The sequence below is a fragment of the Prosopis cineraria genome, unplaced genomic scaffold (assembly GCF_029017545.1).
Source record: "Prosopis cineraria cultivar Desert tree isolate PC_DT_omini unplaced genomic scaffold, ASM2901754v1 PC13, whole genome shotgun sequence".
Lineage (NCBI taxonomy): Eukaryota > Viridiplantae > Streptophyta > Magnoliopsida > Fabales > Fabaceae > Prosopis > Prosopis cineraria.
Window position 1 is genome coordinate 39,068,706 of NW_026555344.1, and position 19,743 is coordinate 39,088,448.

The window sequence follows — 19,743 nt, forward strand, 5'->3', positions numbered from 1 at the left end:
TATTTTTAAACGGCATCTGTATATGTACACGTAAAAATTTTATGGGATATACTGTTTTGTTAGTTGTAACTATCATCTCTTTTCAAGGGTCCCTGGCATGGCAGCTGGCTCCTTTGCTGTTTCCGTCATCTCATTAATAGCTCATATGAATTTTACACGGAAGCCAAACAATCCACTGTTAGCCTTTAAGGCCTAAACACATCTCTATCTCTCTCTCACACGCAACACACAAATTCTGCCTTCAAGTGTTTGAAGAGGCAATTCTCCTAGCCACAGAGATGGATGACATGCCAATGATGAAAAATGACACGACGATGATGAAGATGAAGATGAATGAGCTTCTATTGGGGCAAAGATGCCATAGTCCTCTTCTCTAACTGGCCAAACCACAGTCTTGGCATGTACATCTTAGCCCTCTTCTTCGTCTTCGTTCTCGCCATTCTTTCTGAGCTCCTTTCTAATCAGCCAACCCTAAAACGTGGGGCTAGCCCTCTCCTGGGAGGCTTCTACAAGGCTGTTTTCCATTTCTTTCGTACCAGCTTCGCTTATTTGGTCATGCTCGCTGTTATGTCCTTCAACCTCGGCATCTTCATAGCTGCTGTCGCTGGCCACACCTTGGGATTCTTCATCTCCAAGTATCGAGACATTGACCAGGCCAACACAGAACAGAATAGGTCCTCCATTATTACCCAGAAAATCTAAAACACTACTTTAATTAGCAGAAATCCATGTGTCACAGTACATTGTGATTTTCTTGTTTTGTTTTCCTTTTCCATCGCAGGTGCTTCTTGGCTAGTTAATTTGTGAATTAAGCTTGATTTCTCTAGCAATCTTTTGGTTTAATTTCGTTGGTTTGTGCATTGTTTTCTGGGTTATCTTAAGGATGTCATATCAGCACGAAATACTGATGCACATAATATGTTGTTAGGGTTTTGGCATATACAACCTAGGCAAATAAACCGTCTTGATATATCAGCCACATACGTATGAATATGTCAGAAACGAGAAACCTGTGTGTGATGCTGTTGCACATATCTGGATTAGTATTTGTTAAAAAATGGACATGTGAATGCCTATTTTGTTATAGAAACTAAGAATGTTCGTCAAATTAAACCTTTATTGGCTCTGTAGTTTTCTGATGCTATCTTCTGTTACAAGTGAAAGAGTTGTGACTTTGCGCTTATGTGTCAAGATTTCTACAAGTCCAAAAGCCCTTGAACTTGTTTTCAATTCTTCCCCTTTTCCTGGGCAGAATTTGGCACAAGAATAATGTCTAGGCGTTCTCTTTCGTCTTCTAAAACATTCCATGAAGAGGGCCTTCACTAATTTTAAGATGATTGGCATCTCTTTAGCATGAAAATTACCACTCTCTCCTTATATTGACCCAACAAATTATTCATTGATCCAAAGTCTTTTCCCAAATTTCTTAGTGTCCTTTTACTTAGAGATTTGAAAAATATGTCTAACAGACACAAATTCACGTTTCCCCCCTTATACTATAGCAAAGGTGATAAACACCAACAGCTACTTCTGAGTATTAACAAGAATCTGAAAACAGGGCTGCTCAATGAAATATTAAGTGGCTGGACTTTGCCACAAGCGAAGAGCAGAGAGATGGGGTGTTTATAACAGTCATAGGATTGACAAAATGCTGTTACATGATTTTCAAAAACAATAAGGAGAATGGTAGAAAAGGAGAACACGAAGGAAGGACAAGAACACAAAAAAAAAACCGAAACGGAACTGTAGCAGAGGTGACAACCTTTAATTTTGAAAATCTAAAGCAGCGTAGTTATTTTTGTGAACTTCCTGCCCACTTCCTTGGCTTAAATCTCAGAACTTTCACTTCAGGACACTAATATATTATTGAGACTGGACTAAACCAAATTGTAGCTCTTCCCTGAAAACAACTAAATAGTTTATAATGCTTTCTCTCAGGGGATGCCGATTCCTTCAGCTATTCAACCGTTCAAGTTATCCATGCTTCATCAACGCAAAAAAAGCTAAACTTAAAAACTCTGGATTGCACAAGGCAAAAGATTAGAAAACGTCTTGGAGATTGAAACTTTTATGTTTCTCCTCAGACGAGGGAGAAAAAGAAATCCTTAGAATAACAGAAACAATGCCGTTAACTAGAACTATAAGAAAGAACGGGGGAAACAAAGAAGAAAAACAGAGAAAATATAGCGAGGAGTGAAATGATTAATGAGAAAAAGGAAAGATAAAGAACAGAGCAATAAAATCTAATTACCTGAAAGGTGAAGGAATTTCCGTCGGTTCTAAAATTTTGAAAACTCAAATGCAGGCCTTCATTTATGCTTTTCTCAACATGTTGTCCAACATCCGAATAGGGAATCACGGAAAACAGAGGAAAATACAACTGCCCGCCTTTTTTTTTTTTTTTGTAATACTTTCCATCCGAAATTACAAGATAATTTTGGGAGAATTTTTCTCTCAAAATATAAGATAATTTATTTTGCTAAAAAAAAGATAATTTCATTAAAAAATAAGAATTCATTAATAATATTTCTTAACATTACCTTTGAAATTGAAAAAAAAAAATAATATATATAACGTACTTCTCCGAATCAAAGTATAATACATTAGTAACTAATTTACAGTCCTCAAAAAAATAGTTGTAATCTTAATTTTTTTAAAAAAATTTATATCTTTTTAATTTTACCCTCATAAAATACTGTACATAAATACTTTGATAATGATAATTAAAATTTTAATATATTATTTTTTTAAAGAGTAATAAATAAAGTAGGAGTATAATTAAAAAAATAATTACTTCTTCCATTTAAAAATATAAGGCATTTGTAAATGAATCTTACTCACAATAAAGTAATTACATACTTTTCAACTAACATTATCTTTTTATATTTACCCCTATTAAACATCTTACAATAAATATAAAGTCATTATCAATAGCAAAACTTTTGAAAAAAAAAAAAGCAATGACTACATCTCAAAAGATGACTTATATTTTTAAATATTTAACTTCTCAAAAAATATCTTATATTTTTTAATGGAGGGAGTATAAAATTTACTCGATATCCTATATTTTGAACCAAGCAAGCATTTAAAATATACCTTATATTATAATTTGGAGGGAATAATGATTAAATATGTAAGACATTTTAAAAATTTATAATTTTATTTTTTAAAAAAAAGTAAATTTGTAAAGTATTATTATTATATTTATCTTATTTTAAATTATAAAAAAAATACTAAACAAAGTATGGGACTTTAATTAATTGAAATTCAATCCAGGGAGAGGGAAGAGACAACAAAGACAACATTGCGTTTCCAAGGAATGCTCTGTACACTGTCCGGTGCTTCAATTAAATTGGTGAGGAGCATGAAGCAGCAATTAGGCGCATAGATGTTGCAAACAGAGTTGGCGTCGTAAACGTATGAAATAGGTCTATTGACTGTGTTACATTATAGGCTCTAGTTACGTCATCATCGTCCTTCCCAGCACTAAATGCTTGCCGACCTGCGCAGCTCAATGTTGCTTTAACTTAGCTTTTGCCTGTGTTCATCCCAAGGTTGATTGCAGGTCTCCCGTCTCCGGCTTGTTGATCGACCGAGCAATTTTTTTTTTGACTTGTGTGCGTAGTTTTTATACTAAGAAGGAGGATTTCTTGTTACTTTAATCAATATTCTAGGAATTTTTCTCAGTATTTTCACAATCAGATCACGTACTATTAAATTGGTTTGAATGCTAATTCATGCTTTAGTAGTTACATTATTATAGAATAAAAGACTCAAAACTATAGTTTCAGGAAAAAAACTGAGTCAAGGTCGATTTTTTAACCATTGTCATTGATTTTGACACGGTTTTACTGATTCACCTTGGAGTCAATTTTGGGATATTCAGAATCAGACGATTGGCCAGATCTCGATCCCTCCGATTGAGTCAGCCGATGATGTTGGGACTCAACCGCTTTTTCCCGCTCAAAGCGAAGCGTCAATCTTACAGTTGAATATGAGGAGGAAAATCGTCACAGAAATGATGCGACCTAATTAAATAATCCTTGTTGGTATCTGAATTTATGGGCTGCCGAACAAATAGTGAAAAGTTGGCATTGACTTCAAGGTCAGCAGAGTGTGATGAAGCCCTGTTTAAACGGAGTTGACTTCCCATGATTGATGATTATTCCCCATTCTTATTCCGAATCATGCCAATTGATGCAGGTGCAGGAAAGAATTATAATATTATTGACACTATACACACACAACCCCACACCCACACACACGCAGGTATAATTTTGAAGATATAATTTTAAAAAGGGACAAGGGCGGGTAGAAAATTGGGCACTACAAAAAAAGACGAAGGTAATTACAATATGTTTAGTTGTTTTTACAGTAGTAACTAGATATTTTAATGAAATATGACTACTAAATATCGTTTAATCCTCGCAAGCGTAAGGATGATAATGTAGTCACTTCAATATTTGTCAAACTCCTCTGTTTTTTTTTCTTTTTGTTTTTTTAGCCATATTATAAATCATAGGATCAAGAATGCAAAGGTTTTCTTTCAAAAATCCATTAATTATAAGTAGTTCAAGCACGGGGATTTTTTTTTTTAAGCCTGCAAAAAATAGGCTTATTCACAAAAGCCCTTGTTGATAGTATTACACTATTCAAATAGCTTGACTTGTTTTCTCGGCTCTAATTAAGGAAAGTTATCTTAATTTTATTTATAAGAGACCCCAACTTCTTGTCTAAAATATTCATTAACATTTTCTTATCCTGGCTTCATGAATTGATTGCGTATTAATGAGATCAATTATTATAAGGCACCATTGAACTCCATAAAGAAGGTTATTTTTAAAAAATCATTTACAATTTTATCGTATATGTGGAATTTAATTAATTTTAAGTATAATTTGCAATGTCTAAGTAATATGATAATTCACGTTTTGTAAAAGGGATCGGAAGAAGTCTGACCGAAAAAAGAAGAACCAATGAAAATGATGAATGAAAGGGAAGAGGGTTTGTGTGGTAGGAGTTGAGCTAAGCGTTGAATCTGTGCCGCCCACTCATGGACTCCTCTTTTATTGTATTCCACGTTTTCAACTCATTTTGGGCCTTCGTCCACTTGCTTTCATTCACTCCTACTTCATTTCAAAATACTACGCCATTACTATGAGTTTTTTGTTTCGTTTTCGGTTTACATTTAATAAAAAAAATTTTGAGAGAATTTACTTATTTGTTGAATTTGATGAAAGCATATTTTAGATATGATTTGAATGTATTTTTTAGGGTTATCCAAACAAGACCTTACTATTCACTCCTTTCCATCCTAAACACCTAACTAACTAATTTATAAAAATTATGAAAATTGGTTAAATTAGATATTGGGAGAATGACAAATAAAAACTTTGTAAAAATATTAATGTCAAATGAAAATTTTTTAACACTGATATTTTCAAATTTTTTCAAATTTCAGTACCAAAATATGATTCGGTACTCCTAATCATATTTTGGTACTAAAATTTTTAATTTGATATCAATGTTACTATAAGGTCCTTACTTGTCATTCCCTCATTAGATATTTGTTTTTATCATGCCCAAAAAAAAAAAAGAGTTACTTTTCTTAAAATACTCTCCAAGGCAATCCCCAATAACATTTGCATATTGAATCACGAAAAAACAGCACAACCATCCAATTTGGATTAGTTGGGCTCAAACAAAGGAACATTCTGATTGATATCCCCAGTAACCATGTCAATTGTTGGCACCGTTCCTCTTCCGTTCTCCGTGAGGTTCTTTTCATTGGATGTCCCAGCACTGTTGGCCACTCGCATGTATATTGTTATATTATAATAAGAAAACTCGATCATCAATTTTTATAATTTTATTAGTTTTGCTTTTTAAGTGGGTGACACGTGTTAATCATATCTCTATAATTTCAGTATTTTCAATGTCTTCAATTTTTATAAGGACTGAAATACTATGAAAAAAAAAACAAAACTTAATGAAATTATAAAAACTAATAATTATATTTCTTCAATCATAATCCAATTACATTATGTTAAATGACAGACCGACCTGCTGAGATTAATAATTGATTGTTGAAGGAATAAGCAATTAGGAGTGGTGACGAAGCACATTGTCATGACAGTCAATAAGCTCAAATGCAACCCACGAAATACCCCGCCACACGAGCCTCTAGATTAGAATATTTTAGAATTTAGAAATCTTCCACATCCGAACATAATATTTATTAATATTCTGAAATTAACAAAAATTCCATTTCATGGGCTTCAAATAACAGGAAACCCATATCCAACCGTTTTGGCCTTGATTGCGGAAAGATCCCTGGTTGGTTTAGACTTTAGATGATGTATGTATATGACACTTCATTCACAGCTGCCACCGTCTTGGGCAAAGCAAAAGCTACTTGCTTTACACCTAGCATTTAAAAAAGCACGCAGCAGGCACCTTCACTATTTACAACATTATAATTCATTATTTCCACCCATTTCTCCGATTCCCATAAATCAAGAATCGTCCACTTTCCAAGTCAAATTGGATATAATAAAAGAACATGCTACGGACTACGGTTTCGTGATTCAGAGAGATTGCAGAGCCAGAGAAGACATGGACACTATTCCTTCTATTATTATTAAACAGCAATGTCGGGTGAACAAACAAAGATTGGAATCAGACTTCACTTATATTTCATTTTCTGCCCTGCAACCTCGGCCAACCTCATTTATTTCCCCTGCTCCTACTGTTGCTGTATTTGCAGTTCTTCATTCTGCCTCAAACGTTATTTTCTACCTAATTCTATCATTTCCCATCCCTCCTACATCACATATCACTTTCATCTCCTTTTTCGTTCACACCAAACAAAAACCTGTTTCAACTTGTAAAATACTATTCCTTTCGAAAACTACGGAAAAACTAACTTTACCATTTCCCAGAATCGAATTCCTAACCCATTCCTACAGTAGCTCCGAAGACAAAAATCCCAAGCATCCAACACGCATTTGGACAATCAGTAGGTCCACTCTGTCGGTAGCCGCAGGTTATGGTTCACCGGAGGCTGCAGCCGCAAGCTGCGTTTCTGGTGGGCAAGTCCCTGACTCCTCTGAAGCTTAGGAAAAGCGGCTTCTGCGCGATCAAAGATTCAAACGGCTCAATAAGCCACACGAAATAAGTTGTTTATAATCCTCAACAGTTGATGTTAATGAATGCAATAATTACTGTACGAATAAAAAAGAATACAATAGTCTCAATTTCTAGTAATAACTGGCAACACAGTTATTAGTATTAATTTTATGACCATTAGTTTTCTGACTTTCTCCTCGCTAAATCTAAACGCATCAGACAGATAAAAAATTAAGGGTACACGAAATAAGAGATTATTGCAAAACAATATTATTTACCACTGTCCATATTAGGCGCCACATTAAATCGAGATGGTTCTTGACGTTGAGGCTGGCCGCTCACCATGTTGTCAACCTTTAGGTTTAGGGCCTGCGCCACTCTATCAGGAACCAGCACTGTTGAACATGCTACGGACGAAAAAAGAAATAACTCGTTAAATTACGATTCAGAAATAGATTTAACAATGACTCATTTATTGAAAAAGAAAGAACCATAGAGAAATTTCAAGAAACGGCAATAAATCAACATAAATTCTAAGCCGAACCAGCAGCAAACATTAATTCGCGAAAACGATTAAGCTTGAAGTAGCTCCTTGCACAAATTGTCAAGGGCCGCCCAAAATCCAGCTAAATACGGATGTGAATTCAAGAATATTTTGTAATAGAAAAGAAAACTGTCCATGTTCTTTACCTAGCTTTCTTTTTGGTTCAGATGGATTATCAACACGACGAGGCAAGAAAACCCCTGTTCCGGCACACTCCCTTTTTTTACCAGAAGGGTTCTCGAGGAAAACAGCTCTCATTCCGGACCCAAAGTGCTGAGTCTGAGCCTGGAACTTCGCCTGTTGAGGCCGCCATGCAGGTGACGGAAAACTCACATGGCAAGTACTTCTGGGCCCAGAAATTTCACTATTCCTTCCACTGACTGGGGCTATTAGGTTACTTCGCCTCTGTTGGCAGAGACCAAAAGAGGAATTCTGGAGCTTCGCCATCTCTAGCTCCCTCAGCATCTGAAACTGAAACAGGAAACACAAACGAATGAGATTTAGTAGATTAAAGGAGTCCAGTTATAGGTGAAAACCAAATCAACTAGAACATCGAAGTGTGATAGTAGCTTACCCGAAGTAACTGGAATTGCTGGTGAGAAAGCGGGCGATGGGTTAACAGCTTAGAGTCAGGAGGATTGCAGTTACTGGCAGGCAGATTCAACGGATAGTTAACCAACGGGCGCTGTTTATGATTGAAGCCATACGCTTCCTCGCCCAGCTTCATTTTCTCAACTTCCCCAGCGGCCGCGTGCAGGAGATCCCACGTCGCCGTCCGAGAGGACACCTTACCAGCAGTGTTAGGGCTACCGTTGCTCGAACCTTTCCGGCATCCGCACCCGCTTCCAAAAGCGCAGAGGGTGGATTGCGGCGAACCAGAGGTGAATATTTCCTGCCATTAGTCGAACTAAATGATTAAGAAAGCCGAAACAAAAAGCCGAAGAGCGCAAAAATAATGCGCCTAGAGAGCATCCGCCAAAAAATCACAGTAATAATGTGAACCTTGGGTTTGTAAGAAGAACAATCAACTTCAAGAGTGATGCGAGCCGTCCGGCGGGTTAAGTCCGGCAAGTGCTCCTCCTCGTCACTCTCTGTTTCACTGGAACCAACCACGGACTCAACAGGAGAACTGAGATCCGAAGGAACGGCACAGGATTCAAAATCATAAGGAAACTCGGAAGGGAACAGGAGATGCTCCGGAGAAACAGTATGAAGAAGGCCACTGGAGCTGATCTCAAGAGTGCCATCGGTGTCCTCGAGGATACCGTCGTCGTCAAGGAACTGAGGAGGCAGCCAGAACTCACCGTCATCCAAATTCTCGGCCATTCTCGCGGGGAGAGAGAAGGGAAAGAAGCAGCGGCAGAAAAAATCGGAGTGAGAGATTTGGAATTTGAACTGAAGGCTTTTGCTGCTTCGTGAAGATTTAATAGTAGAGAAAGTTCACAGCCGGGCATACACCTGGATTTGCAGAGCGTATGGGTCCCAGCCAAATCAAAAAGCACAAGACGGTGAGAGAGAGAGAGAGAGGGGGGGGGGCAGTGACGGAGGAGGATGAATTCGAGGCTTTTTATGGAAAACAGGAACGGGGCTTTTTACTTTGGGGAAGAGAGGGAGAGAAGGTGGGAGACACGCGCAGGCCATGCAAAAAGGGAAAGCGCATTAGGGTTTTGAGTATGGGACAAAGGGAATGGAAGGAAGGTGTAACTCACATGACTGAGGCGTGAAGATGATTGATATCCAGTTGCCACCACTCCCTCTTTTTTAATTGATTGATAATTTTATTTAATGTTATTCCGATATCAGTGAAGCAAGCCACGACGTGAGTGAGTGAGAGAGAGGCGTTGTGGGTGCTCCCTCACTCACCCCTCTTTCGCCCTGCGGTTGAGTGGCTCCATCGCTTAATACAGTCCCCGTGGGCCCCCACTTCCCCCCCAACCTCCATTTTATTTTTTTTTCTTTTTAATTTACTCAAATATAAAATCATTCTCTTATTGCGATTGGATGCGGTGACTTATTTCCCGGCAAAAACAATGATATTTTAAAAAAAATATATGTCTGATTTTTTTTTGGGAAAAATATAGAGGAGAGAAAACGCGGCGCTGAAGTGGGACTGCCATTTGGCATTTGTTTTTACACGTTCTCCATTTGGCATTACACACACGATCCCATTAGCCTTAAAGAAACAAATATTTGATAAAAATAAAAAAAAAGAACAACAATTTGGCGAGGGTATCCTTTGCTTGTAAGTTTTCACATTGCCTGGCCTGCACTCCTCTTTTGACTTGTTTTTGTCTTTTTTTCCTTTTCTACGTTTTTAGACTTTAATGTCCCTTCCCCATCACCTAAGTACTTCACCAACGTACACCAATAACATTAAAGGCATTTTAAAATCACAAGGCCAAACAACAACGACGACAACAAAATAGAGGCCTCGTTTTTAAAGAAAATCAGCTGTCTAACCTGTAATAGTCAACGCCATTTATTTTTACGATTGCTAATTTCTTTCCATGAAATGTATATCAAAATTTGACACATGGAAGTGTATTTTTGTAAAATTCATAACCAGGGAGAAATTTGGACGGCCCTTTAATTCAAAGAAGACAAGTTCTATAGTTGTGTGTACTGTCAAAGAAAGTAGTCATACAGGAAGTGTTTGTTTGATTACATTACAGACGAGTGGCATCGCATAGGAGACCACGCGTAATATTTGGTTCGTTTTCCATTTTCTGATATTCATTTTTGATCTAAGCAAATATTCGCACGTTACATCTCTGGGTCAATCATTGTCTTGCGTAGAAAACGTGTATTAGTGGCAGTTAAGAAAAGGCTGTGTGAAACCAATAATTTGCTGCTCTTTAATTTTTTAGGACGGGGTTGTTTAAAATGGTTTTTTTAGAGAAAAACACAATCTTTAGTCAGTTGTAGTGGTATTGAATTTTATTTTAAATCCTTAGAATTCTTTTCTCATATTTTCAATTTTTATAAATTTAAAAAGATTGGATGACTTTTGTTTTTAAAATTTTCATAGTTTTTATTTTTAAATAATTTGAGTCCCTAAAAAACTGAAAATACTGTTAAAAAAATATAAAGATTAAAAATAAAATTAAATGAATAAAATATTATGTTTTTTTTAAATGACTCTTTGGGCAAGTCTGTTTTGCTATTTTTAAAAATTGCAAACTTTAAAATATAAAAGCTTACGTGGTAGTTACGGCGAGGAGGGATGGCAGGGCGGACGTGGCGGTCACCGTAGTCCCGTTTAGGTGGCCTAATTTGACAAGTGTGCTGATCAAACATCCTTTTATCCCTAGCCCCTACCCTTACGGAACGCTGTCGTTTTCATGGCATCGACTCCGCATCTTTTAAGACGGCCTCCTGCTAACAAGTAACACTGCCATCACCCATGCCGCCAGTTATGTGATTATTCGGACCTTTTTGTTCAGTCAGATATGTTTTTGAGTTAATTACAGTTACAAATCATACAAATGAATTGATGACAATACCATGGAAATTCAGGCAGGAGTGGCGGATACCTGATTTAATTTATTCTATTTTGCTTGCAAAAGTTCATGTTTAATTGAACAAGGCTTCCTACAGTTTTATTTGCTATGTAGAACATATATTTTAGGATTTTCTAGTAATAAAATTCAAATTCACAACAAAATAAATTTCATTTTAAATAAAATATTTAGTTATATGCATAGTCATGTGTTCCGATATTTATAATATATAAGAATTAATTTAAAATTAATGTTATTAAATAATATTTTGTGTTGCTAAAACAAAGATAAAAAAAGTAGATTGATTGTAATTGGTAAAATTATAAAGAAAATAAAAATAAAACGAAACCAAACTATTATCATAATCGTAGTATCATAATTAAGTTTTTTTTTTTTTGGAAAATAACAGCAGGGGGAAATGCATTTCTTTATTAATATTTTTGTTACATTTCTGGCACGCCAAAGGCGATGAATGGTACGTGGTCTCGTGTCGCATTTTGTGATTATTACTGTGTATTTTACTTTTTTTTTTTCTTGACCTCGAGAGAAAAGAAAGCATCTTCTTCGCAGTGTGCCATGGCCAGTGCATTCAATTTCAAATAAATTATTTGTATGTTATAATGTCTATTTTTTAAGTTATTTAAACTAAATATAAAACATTACTTGCTTAGGGATTTGAATAAGTCATAAAATTATATCAGTTAAGTAGTTGAAAAGTTAGGTCTAATCAATAATTTGAACAAAAGGATCAACTCAAATCTCAAGAAAAAGCCTTGGCTAGATAAGCATGTTGAAATCCCGCTAATTGCAAACCCATTTCTTGAATAATTGATATATAAAATCACAATCTCAAATGATCTTAGATCTTGCAGAAACATAATTGTTATTCCCAAGTATCTCCAGAGAATGGACTCGTTGCTCAAAAATGAAACATGGTGATGAACCACCGTGCCATAAATTTCACAAACCATGTGTAAGGAATCCTTGATTATTTGTAAGAGCGTTATAAATTCTACGGGAGAGACTACCATCACTTTATCATTATAAATAGAGCACCAAATCATAGAAAGGACACATGAACATCACTCCAAACACTTACATTTTGCTCCTAGATTTATCAAATAGTTTTTATGTATAACTTTTATTTTCATTTTAAACTCATAATCATTCACGCTTTGTAATCCTTTAGTATTAATCAACCACTTGTTTTACTAAGTCTTATGTATCTTTTATATTAGAGTAAATTGTGGTAAGAGAGCTCGGGAACCTTTTATTATTGATTGAGATTCAGTATCTTTAATGCGCCTAATAACTTGCTGTGCCTGACAAACATAACTCAATAATTTAAATATAATTGTTGCCACCAACAGAGTTAAATCTAGTGAAAAGAATGAGTTTTTTTATAGTGTATCAAATTAAAATTTAAATATTTATTGAAAGAACTACCTTATCTCCGACAAAATTGTTTCAAATAAAAAGATATTAGTAAGGAAAAAAAACTTCAATTTTAAAATTGAAGGCAATTAATTTATGACTAAATATGTAAGATTTTTCAAAGAACAGTTAAAAGGGAAAATAAAAGTAAATCCCCTCAAATATGAAAAATAACAATGAGGTTCTGTATCATAATTTGGACTATCATGGGAAAATAATTTACCATTTACGGGAGTTATCTCCGTTTTTGCGAAGTTGCATGCGATAAATCTTGGCTTGGGAACTGAAGTTACATTTATATGCAAATAAGTCAATAAGTGGGAAGCAGGAGCTCGGAAGGTTTGCGTATATAAAAGATGTAAATAAAGCGTAAACTAAATTTAACTTTTAATAAGTAAATTATTCATTTAACTTTTATTTGACAAAAACAACTAAATTTAATGAATACTCATCCTTTCACTGATGCTATAATAACCAGAAGTGGGAGTCAATGAATGCATGTCAAATTCAATGAATATTGGTCGTCGTGAGTTTATATTGGCAGGTGCAGATTTTAAATGAAATTTCACTTTGGACGAAGCAGTAAGTCACGGTTATGTTTTTGGGTAACAAAAGTCATAATTATTTGTAGACATGGAAATAAATAAATTCCAAATTTAATTAAAATATTGGTGGTGGAGGTGGCAAAGTTGGAAATATTGAGAAGGGAGGGGTGAAAATGAAGGGGAATACCCGAGAATGAGGAAGAAAGGGATGATGTGGCGTAGACACGTGGAAGGGAGGGAGGAATTTCGGTTAGCTACGTGTGGATAGCGTGCGATCTAAATTAGCACGCGCCTTCATAAAAAAAATAACGAGGCATTACCAAAACGCATTCGTTTCGAGAGGCTTTACAAAAAATGTTCCCTGGATGAGAGAGAGAGCGCTTCGCGGTTGGGAAATCAGGCGGCGCATGAAACCCTAGCACGCCATTCAACTGTAGGCGCACTCCAATTACCGCTTCCTCTCTTCCGGAGATGTCCTGCTCCTATGTCACGTTATAAATAAGAGCTCTTTTCTATTAATTAGTGCAAATTAGAGCCCGTAATTCAAATCAGATTTATTCTGAATTGAGTTTAAAATATTTAAATATATAAAAAAAGGCTTATATAGTTAAGTTCAGATCTAGCACTTCAAACTTTCGATTTTATTTGTACTGATCTACATATGTAAATTTTTAAAAAAGATTTTCTTTATTTTCTTAGCCAATTTTGATTTTTAATTCAAAATTGGAAGATTTTTCACGACAAAATATTACAACCCACTTGTTGCTATCTCATTAAATTCACATCAAACATTGAAAGAATAAAAATAAAAATAAGTGAAATAATATCTCATGTTTAGTTTTTTTCATAATATTTTTACAAAAATATTCAAAACAAACAGTTATTGAGACATTAAAACTTCACATAAGAATGCAAAATATTCAAACTGGGGGTCCCTGAAAGGGTTTGTGAGTTCTGACTAAAAGTTGAAGTGGAGGTTAATTTAATTTTATTAATAACAAAAAAAATAATTCAAGCATTTGAGCTAAACTCATATAGATTTGAGCTTTGTCCAAATTTTTTAAATTTATTTAAGCTGTTCAAATAAGTTGAAGTAAGAAAATATTATAAACTCTCAAGTTTGAGTATTAAAATTTTTTGGACATATTAAGAATGGTTTGTTGGGCTTTACTCAAATTACTCGTTATAGTACTAAAGTTCAAGAATTATAAGTAAATTGATTATTTGAAATTAATATTTAGATTTTAAAGAACTTGAGACTTTTTTTTAAAGAAATACTGCCTTCATTTAATGATTAAAAATTATTACATACACATAAAAATATTCCAATAAAAAATATTTAAAAAAAGTTAATATGTAATTTAAACTTTGAATCATAGATCCAAAGAAAATTTAAATTCTAAACTTTTAAAGGTTATATTTTAAACTTTAAGCAATTAAAGTTAGAGCAATTTCAACTCATTATTAAATTTCAACAAATATCTGTTAGTTTTTTTTAAATTGGGGGCCTAATGTGATTTTCATCAAATTTTACTATCTCTCTTTCCTGCTTTCATTTGAGAAAAACTGCATATTAAGTTTCATATTTAAAAAAATTGACAGACATTTATTTAAATCTAATGGTAGAAAAAAATTACTTGAACTTTAATTGTTTAATATTTAAAATATATTTTTTTAAAAAAGTTTAGAATTGAAACTCTCCTTAAACTTATAATTTAGAGTTTGAATTATATATTAACTCTTAAAAAAAATAATCCTCGAGCCTCATGTTATAAAATATTTTTTGAAGCAACTTGGTGCTCTAAATCATAGAAAACAAAATATAATTCAATTAGTTATAGTTATTCTAATGTATCAGGGATCAATCAATGACAAAAGCTATACTACTTCAAATTTTTATCATTTAGAGAATCGGGGCTGTGATTGTTTTATCACGAGATTCATTGAACCGGAGAATAATAAAAAAGAAAAGAAAAGCAGATTACGTGGAATATTTAAAAGAAAACTTGACGATGATAAAAATGTAGGATATTGGAATTCATGCCTAAAAAAAATAAAAAATTACAGTTAGATTCTACACAAAAAAATTAATTACTATAAGGTCTATTTATAATTGAACTAAACTGAATTAACAACTGATTGTGTTGTCAATACAATTTAATTCAGTTGTTAATAGATCTTACAGTAATTAATTTTTTTGTGTGAAATTTTAACGTCATTTTTTCAAAAAAAAATCTATCACTCATTAATGGATAAGTGTGATTTAAAAAAAAAACAGAAAGAGAAAGAAAAAGAAGGCCGTGGATTATATAATTGGAAAAAAGAAAAGAGAGGCAGGGAGGGCAAATCAGTGAGAAGGGAAAGGGTGCATGTGCGTTGCCGGTCGCGCTCGGTGGGGCCCATCTCCACAACTAATTCCACGTGGTCCAATGACTTCCCTCCCCGCCTCCAACCACCGCTGCTCGAACCGCTCATGGATGTCTCCTCTGCCTGATCCCAGCGCCTTAAATCACGATTATTCTTCATTAAAAACAGTATTTAGATATCACTTCATGTAGAATGTACCTAGAAAATATACACACTTTTGTAAGATGAACAGAGCTTGTAGTAAACTCTAAGTGCATAAGAACCGTCTATACATCACTCGGACCTATATACTCCAATCTATCTTTTAAATTTGCAAAAGCTGTTATTGCTGGCTTTTTACTCTTGCATATGGCAAATGTTATTTGACATTTTCTAGTGAAAATTCTACCATCAACATGCATTGCCATAACTTAAACTCGATACTTCCCATTGGAGCTGGAAAATTGATAGATTTAGTTCTTATGGACTCAAGTCCGTAAACTCACTTTTCATGAATTTAATTTAAATTGAAAATGAAAGCAATCAAATATTTTACACTTAAACTTGCTCGACAAATCAAAGAACCAAATAAATAATGGTTTCATAGTATCACACCATCACAAAAACCTTTTAAATGACAAATTCACTGTAGAAACAAAAGGATATGCAATTCATGGCCATATACCTTGTTTTAATTCATGAACTAACTTGAAAAAAAATGTAGAACATTTATATTTCCTCATTTTTATTTTTTAATGCAATTTTTTAAAAATTAACAAGGATTTGGAATGCCACCCAAACTCATTTTTTAAGGTTTAGCAGGACTCAACTTAAAAATCTAGTTATATTAAAAATATTTTATTTTTTAAAATATAAACCCTTATAAAAATAGGATTTAAATGTATAGTATGTCAAACTTAACCCTTATTTCCTACTCTACTTTTAATTAATTTGCTATTAATTGAATGAGGATTCAATGGTATTTGCAGATTTTGATCTGTTAATAAATAATTTTGTATACTATAGTTGGTGTCCAAATTTGCAGTTTTTTTAGGGTTGTTTGGTTTTAATATCATTTTTAGTTTTTAAAAAATATTTTTTAAATTAATTTTTAAAAATTAGTTTTCAAATATAAAATAAAACAAAAATTTGTTTGATCACTTGATGTAAAAATAATTTCCAAGTTAAAAGTTGACGGACAGTAAGGCCTCGTTTGGTATGATAGAAGAGTTTTTAATGGAATCAGAATCGGAATCGAAATCGAAATTGGAATCGGAATCAGAATCGAAATAGAATTGAGTTTTAAAAGTGTGTTTGATATGAAGATAGAATTTTAATATAATATTAATTTATATAGGTACTTAAAATAGGAAAAGACTAAATTGTCCTTTTTTAAAAAATTAAAAAGACCTATCTTATTATAAATGAACAAAAAAGATGAGGATAGTGGGATCCACAAATTGAATTCAAGGGAATTGAAGCAATTGCATGATTAATATGATGGTATTGAATTCTAATATTTTTAATAGAATTAAAATTCTTAAAAATTACAATTCTTACGTACTAATAATGTTTAAATTAAAATTTTATCTTTAATTTTATTTTTACTTTATCAATTCAAGCAAACATAGCCTAAAGATTATTAGTGATTATTAAAGGTGAACAATAGGAGTGAACGCGGACCGATCCACGTTGATCCTAGAGGGTGCAGCCGCCCCCACCACCTTCAAAGAAAAACTTACTTGTAATGGCCCTTAAGAATTTTAGTTGCCCTTATAAAAAAAATTCATTGGAAAATTTAGTTGCCCTTACTTTAAAAAATTTCACTTCCACTAATAAAATTTTACTTATCTCATTAAAAAATTTATTATCTCAAATTTTATATATTTTATAATCTTAAATTGTATTTTCTTCAAACCACAACATAAATCATTGTTAACTAATTTATGTTTATAAAAAATTTGTTAAAATATTTATTTTTACAAATTTTTATAAACTTTTTGATCATAATTTGAATGAAATAAATATAATATTTGATTCATTTAAAACACTACTCTCATTAATTACTTGAGTGAAATATGATAAGTAAAGGTATAATTGAAATATATACACATATAAAACCTATTCAATATTTTATATTTTGAACTAGGCGAAGTTTTCAAAATATACTCTATATTATGGTCCAAAAGAAGTAGTTGTTTTAAAATGAAGAAGTAGTTGTTTTAAAAAAATTGTATATAAAAATTTATCCCGGAAAATTCTCTACCGTAGAAAATAGGTATTTGGATTTTATTTAATGAAAATTAAAAGTACATGATTCTAATAAATACGAAAAATTATTTATATAAAAAGTGTCTTTTATGTAATTAATGATATGTTATATAAGTTTTTTTTAGTACTTAATTTTATTAATTTATACTCTTAATATAATTCAATAGATATTTAAAATTATTTTATTATAAAAACATTGATATTTATTTTCCTGGCCGTGACTGGGAGTAAACCGTGACTAAAGGTAATCTACAAGTCAAATTTAATGTGCCTTAAAAATAAAAAAATAAAAAGGTAAAAGCAGTTCTAAAATGTTTCCATCATTTTAGGAACAAGAAGTAAAAATATTTTTGAAAACATTTAATCCAAGGACAAATTAGCCCACTAACCAGAAAAAAAAATTGCCCAAAAAAATATAAACTAAATTTTAAAAAATTTAAGAGTGTGATTGCTCCATATTGTCATATAAAGAATTTATTATTTATATGTTAGAAGTTTATCATTAATATATAAAAAATTTATTATCATAAATTTAAAAATAAAAAATTAAAAAAGAGAATATATGACGCCAGGATAGCATGGTTAATAAAATAAAAAATATATAATTTTAATTTTCTGCGCTTTACTCACATTTTATTATAAATTTTTATTTCTTTGAGTGTTTTATGTTTTTACACTTTTATTTTTTAATATTTTAAGTTCCTAGATGAATAAACTGTCAAGATTCTAAAAGGATCTAAAACACTTAAAAATAAGAATATAAAGACTTAAAATATTAAAAAAAATGTATTTTTTTCATTAAAAAATGTAAGATATTTTTAACCGAATTTTACCCCCAATAAAGTGATTATCTACTCTCAAACTAACCTAATCTTTTTATATTTATCTCTATTAAATACTCTATAATAAATATAAAGTTATTATCAATAATGATACTTTTAAAAAAAGATAATGATTATATTTTAAAAAATTAAAAATATTTTATATTTTTAAATAAAGGAGTAAAAACTTATCACAAAACGCAAGCAAAGTTCAGCCTAATAAGAAAGTCAGAATATGCTAATTGACGAGCATTTTCGGATTTGGAGCTTGTGAAGATCGCATGACAAGGACGACGAGACGATAGAGATTTCGTTTAATTTAATGATTAATTTTGGGAATTTGGATCTGCCGAAGTTTGAATCTTCATTTTTTCTTCGCCCACCATTTTCTTCTTCATCAGAGCATGAGGCACCGCCTTTTTTCTGTTCCTTACCCTTTTGAGTGGGAAACTTAGCTCGTAAGAATCAATCCGGAAAGTGAAATTACTGAATTGTTTTCAGACTTTTTAAACTATTTATTATATACGAATAGTAGGCCTTGTTCCTAAATTTCTATGATAAAAAGTGGAAGTTGGGACCCGCTTTTAGACGGTGACATCAAAAGTGCATATTGCTTGTATGTCTTAACCGTTTGTATTAACTATTTAAATTACAAAAAATTAAATTTTAGACGTGAGAATTATTATGCGAAAACAATATATAGATGATGGTCTCTAAACTTGAAGCTTTTTTCTTTTTCCTTTTTTTATAAAAGAAACAGGCGTTTGTTATAGTAAAATGATTATAACTTACAATCATTTAAACACATCTTAAATTGGAGTTTATGTGATAAATCTTTTAAAAGAATTTAGTTATGGAGTATAACAATGTTGCATTAAATTAAACAGCACAATGTATAACTGCCAAGCATTTGATTCAACTAGTTAAAAAGTTGTACTAGTTTAATTAAAAATTTTAAATTTAAGCCTTGAAAAATAAAACAATGTTAAATATTTGGTGGTAGGGCATACCATCTAAGTTGTATTTATTTCGATCTACATTAGTATGAATCCTCATTAGATTCATCAACTCAATGTGGGGTAAATTCAAGATACTATATGTCATGTGGTGGTTAAATTCCGTCACAATACATTCGTGCTAAATATTTGGTATAA

The 19,743-nt window shown here is 32.5% G+C and overlaps 2 protein-coding genes across 2 annotated transcripts; one reads left to right on the forward strand and one right to left on the reverse strand.

Moving 5' to 3' along the window:
- Positions 1-263: 263 nt before the first annotated feature.
- On the forward strand, positions 264-902 carry LOC129291741 (copper transporter 2-like). Its single transcript, XM_054929255.1, is given in 2 exon segments — positions 264-335; positions 337-902. Coding segments are annotated over 2 exon segments (423 nt in total). The 5' UTR covers positions 264-278; the 3' UTR covers positions 703-902.
- A 5,709-nt stretch (positions 903-6,611) lies between these two features.
- LOC129291158 (uncharacterized) lies at positions 6,612-9,211 on the reverse strand. Its single transcript, XM_054928373.1, has 5 exons — positions 8,675-9,211; positions 8,247-8,564; positions 7,819-8,143; positions 7,407-7,535; positions 6,612-7,131 (listed from the first exon to the last, which is right to left on the reverse strand). The coding sequence occupies exons 1-5, from the start codon at positions 8,996-8,998 to the stop codon at positions 7,016-7,018; spliced, it is 1,212 nt and encodes a 403-aa protein (XP_054784348.1). The 5' UTR covers positions 8,999-9,211; the 3' UTR covers positions 6,612-7,015.
- Between the last annotated feature and the right edge of the window lie 10,532 nt (positions 9,212-19,743).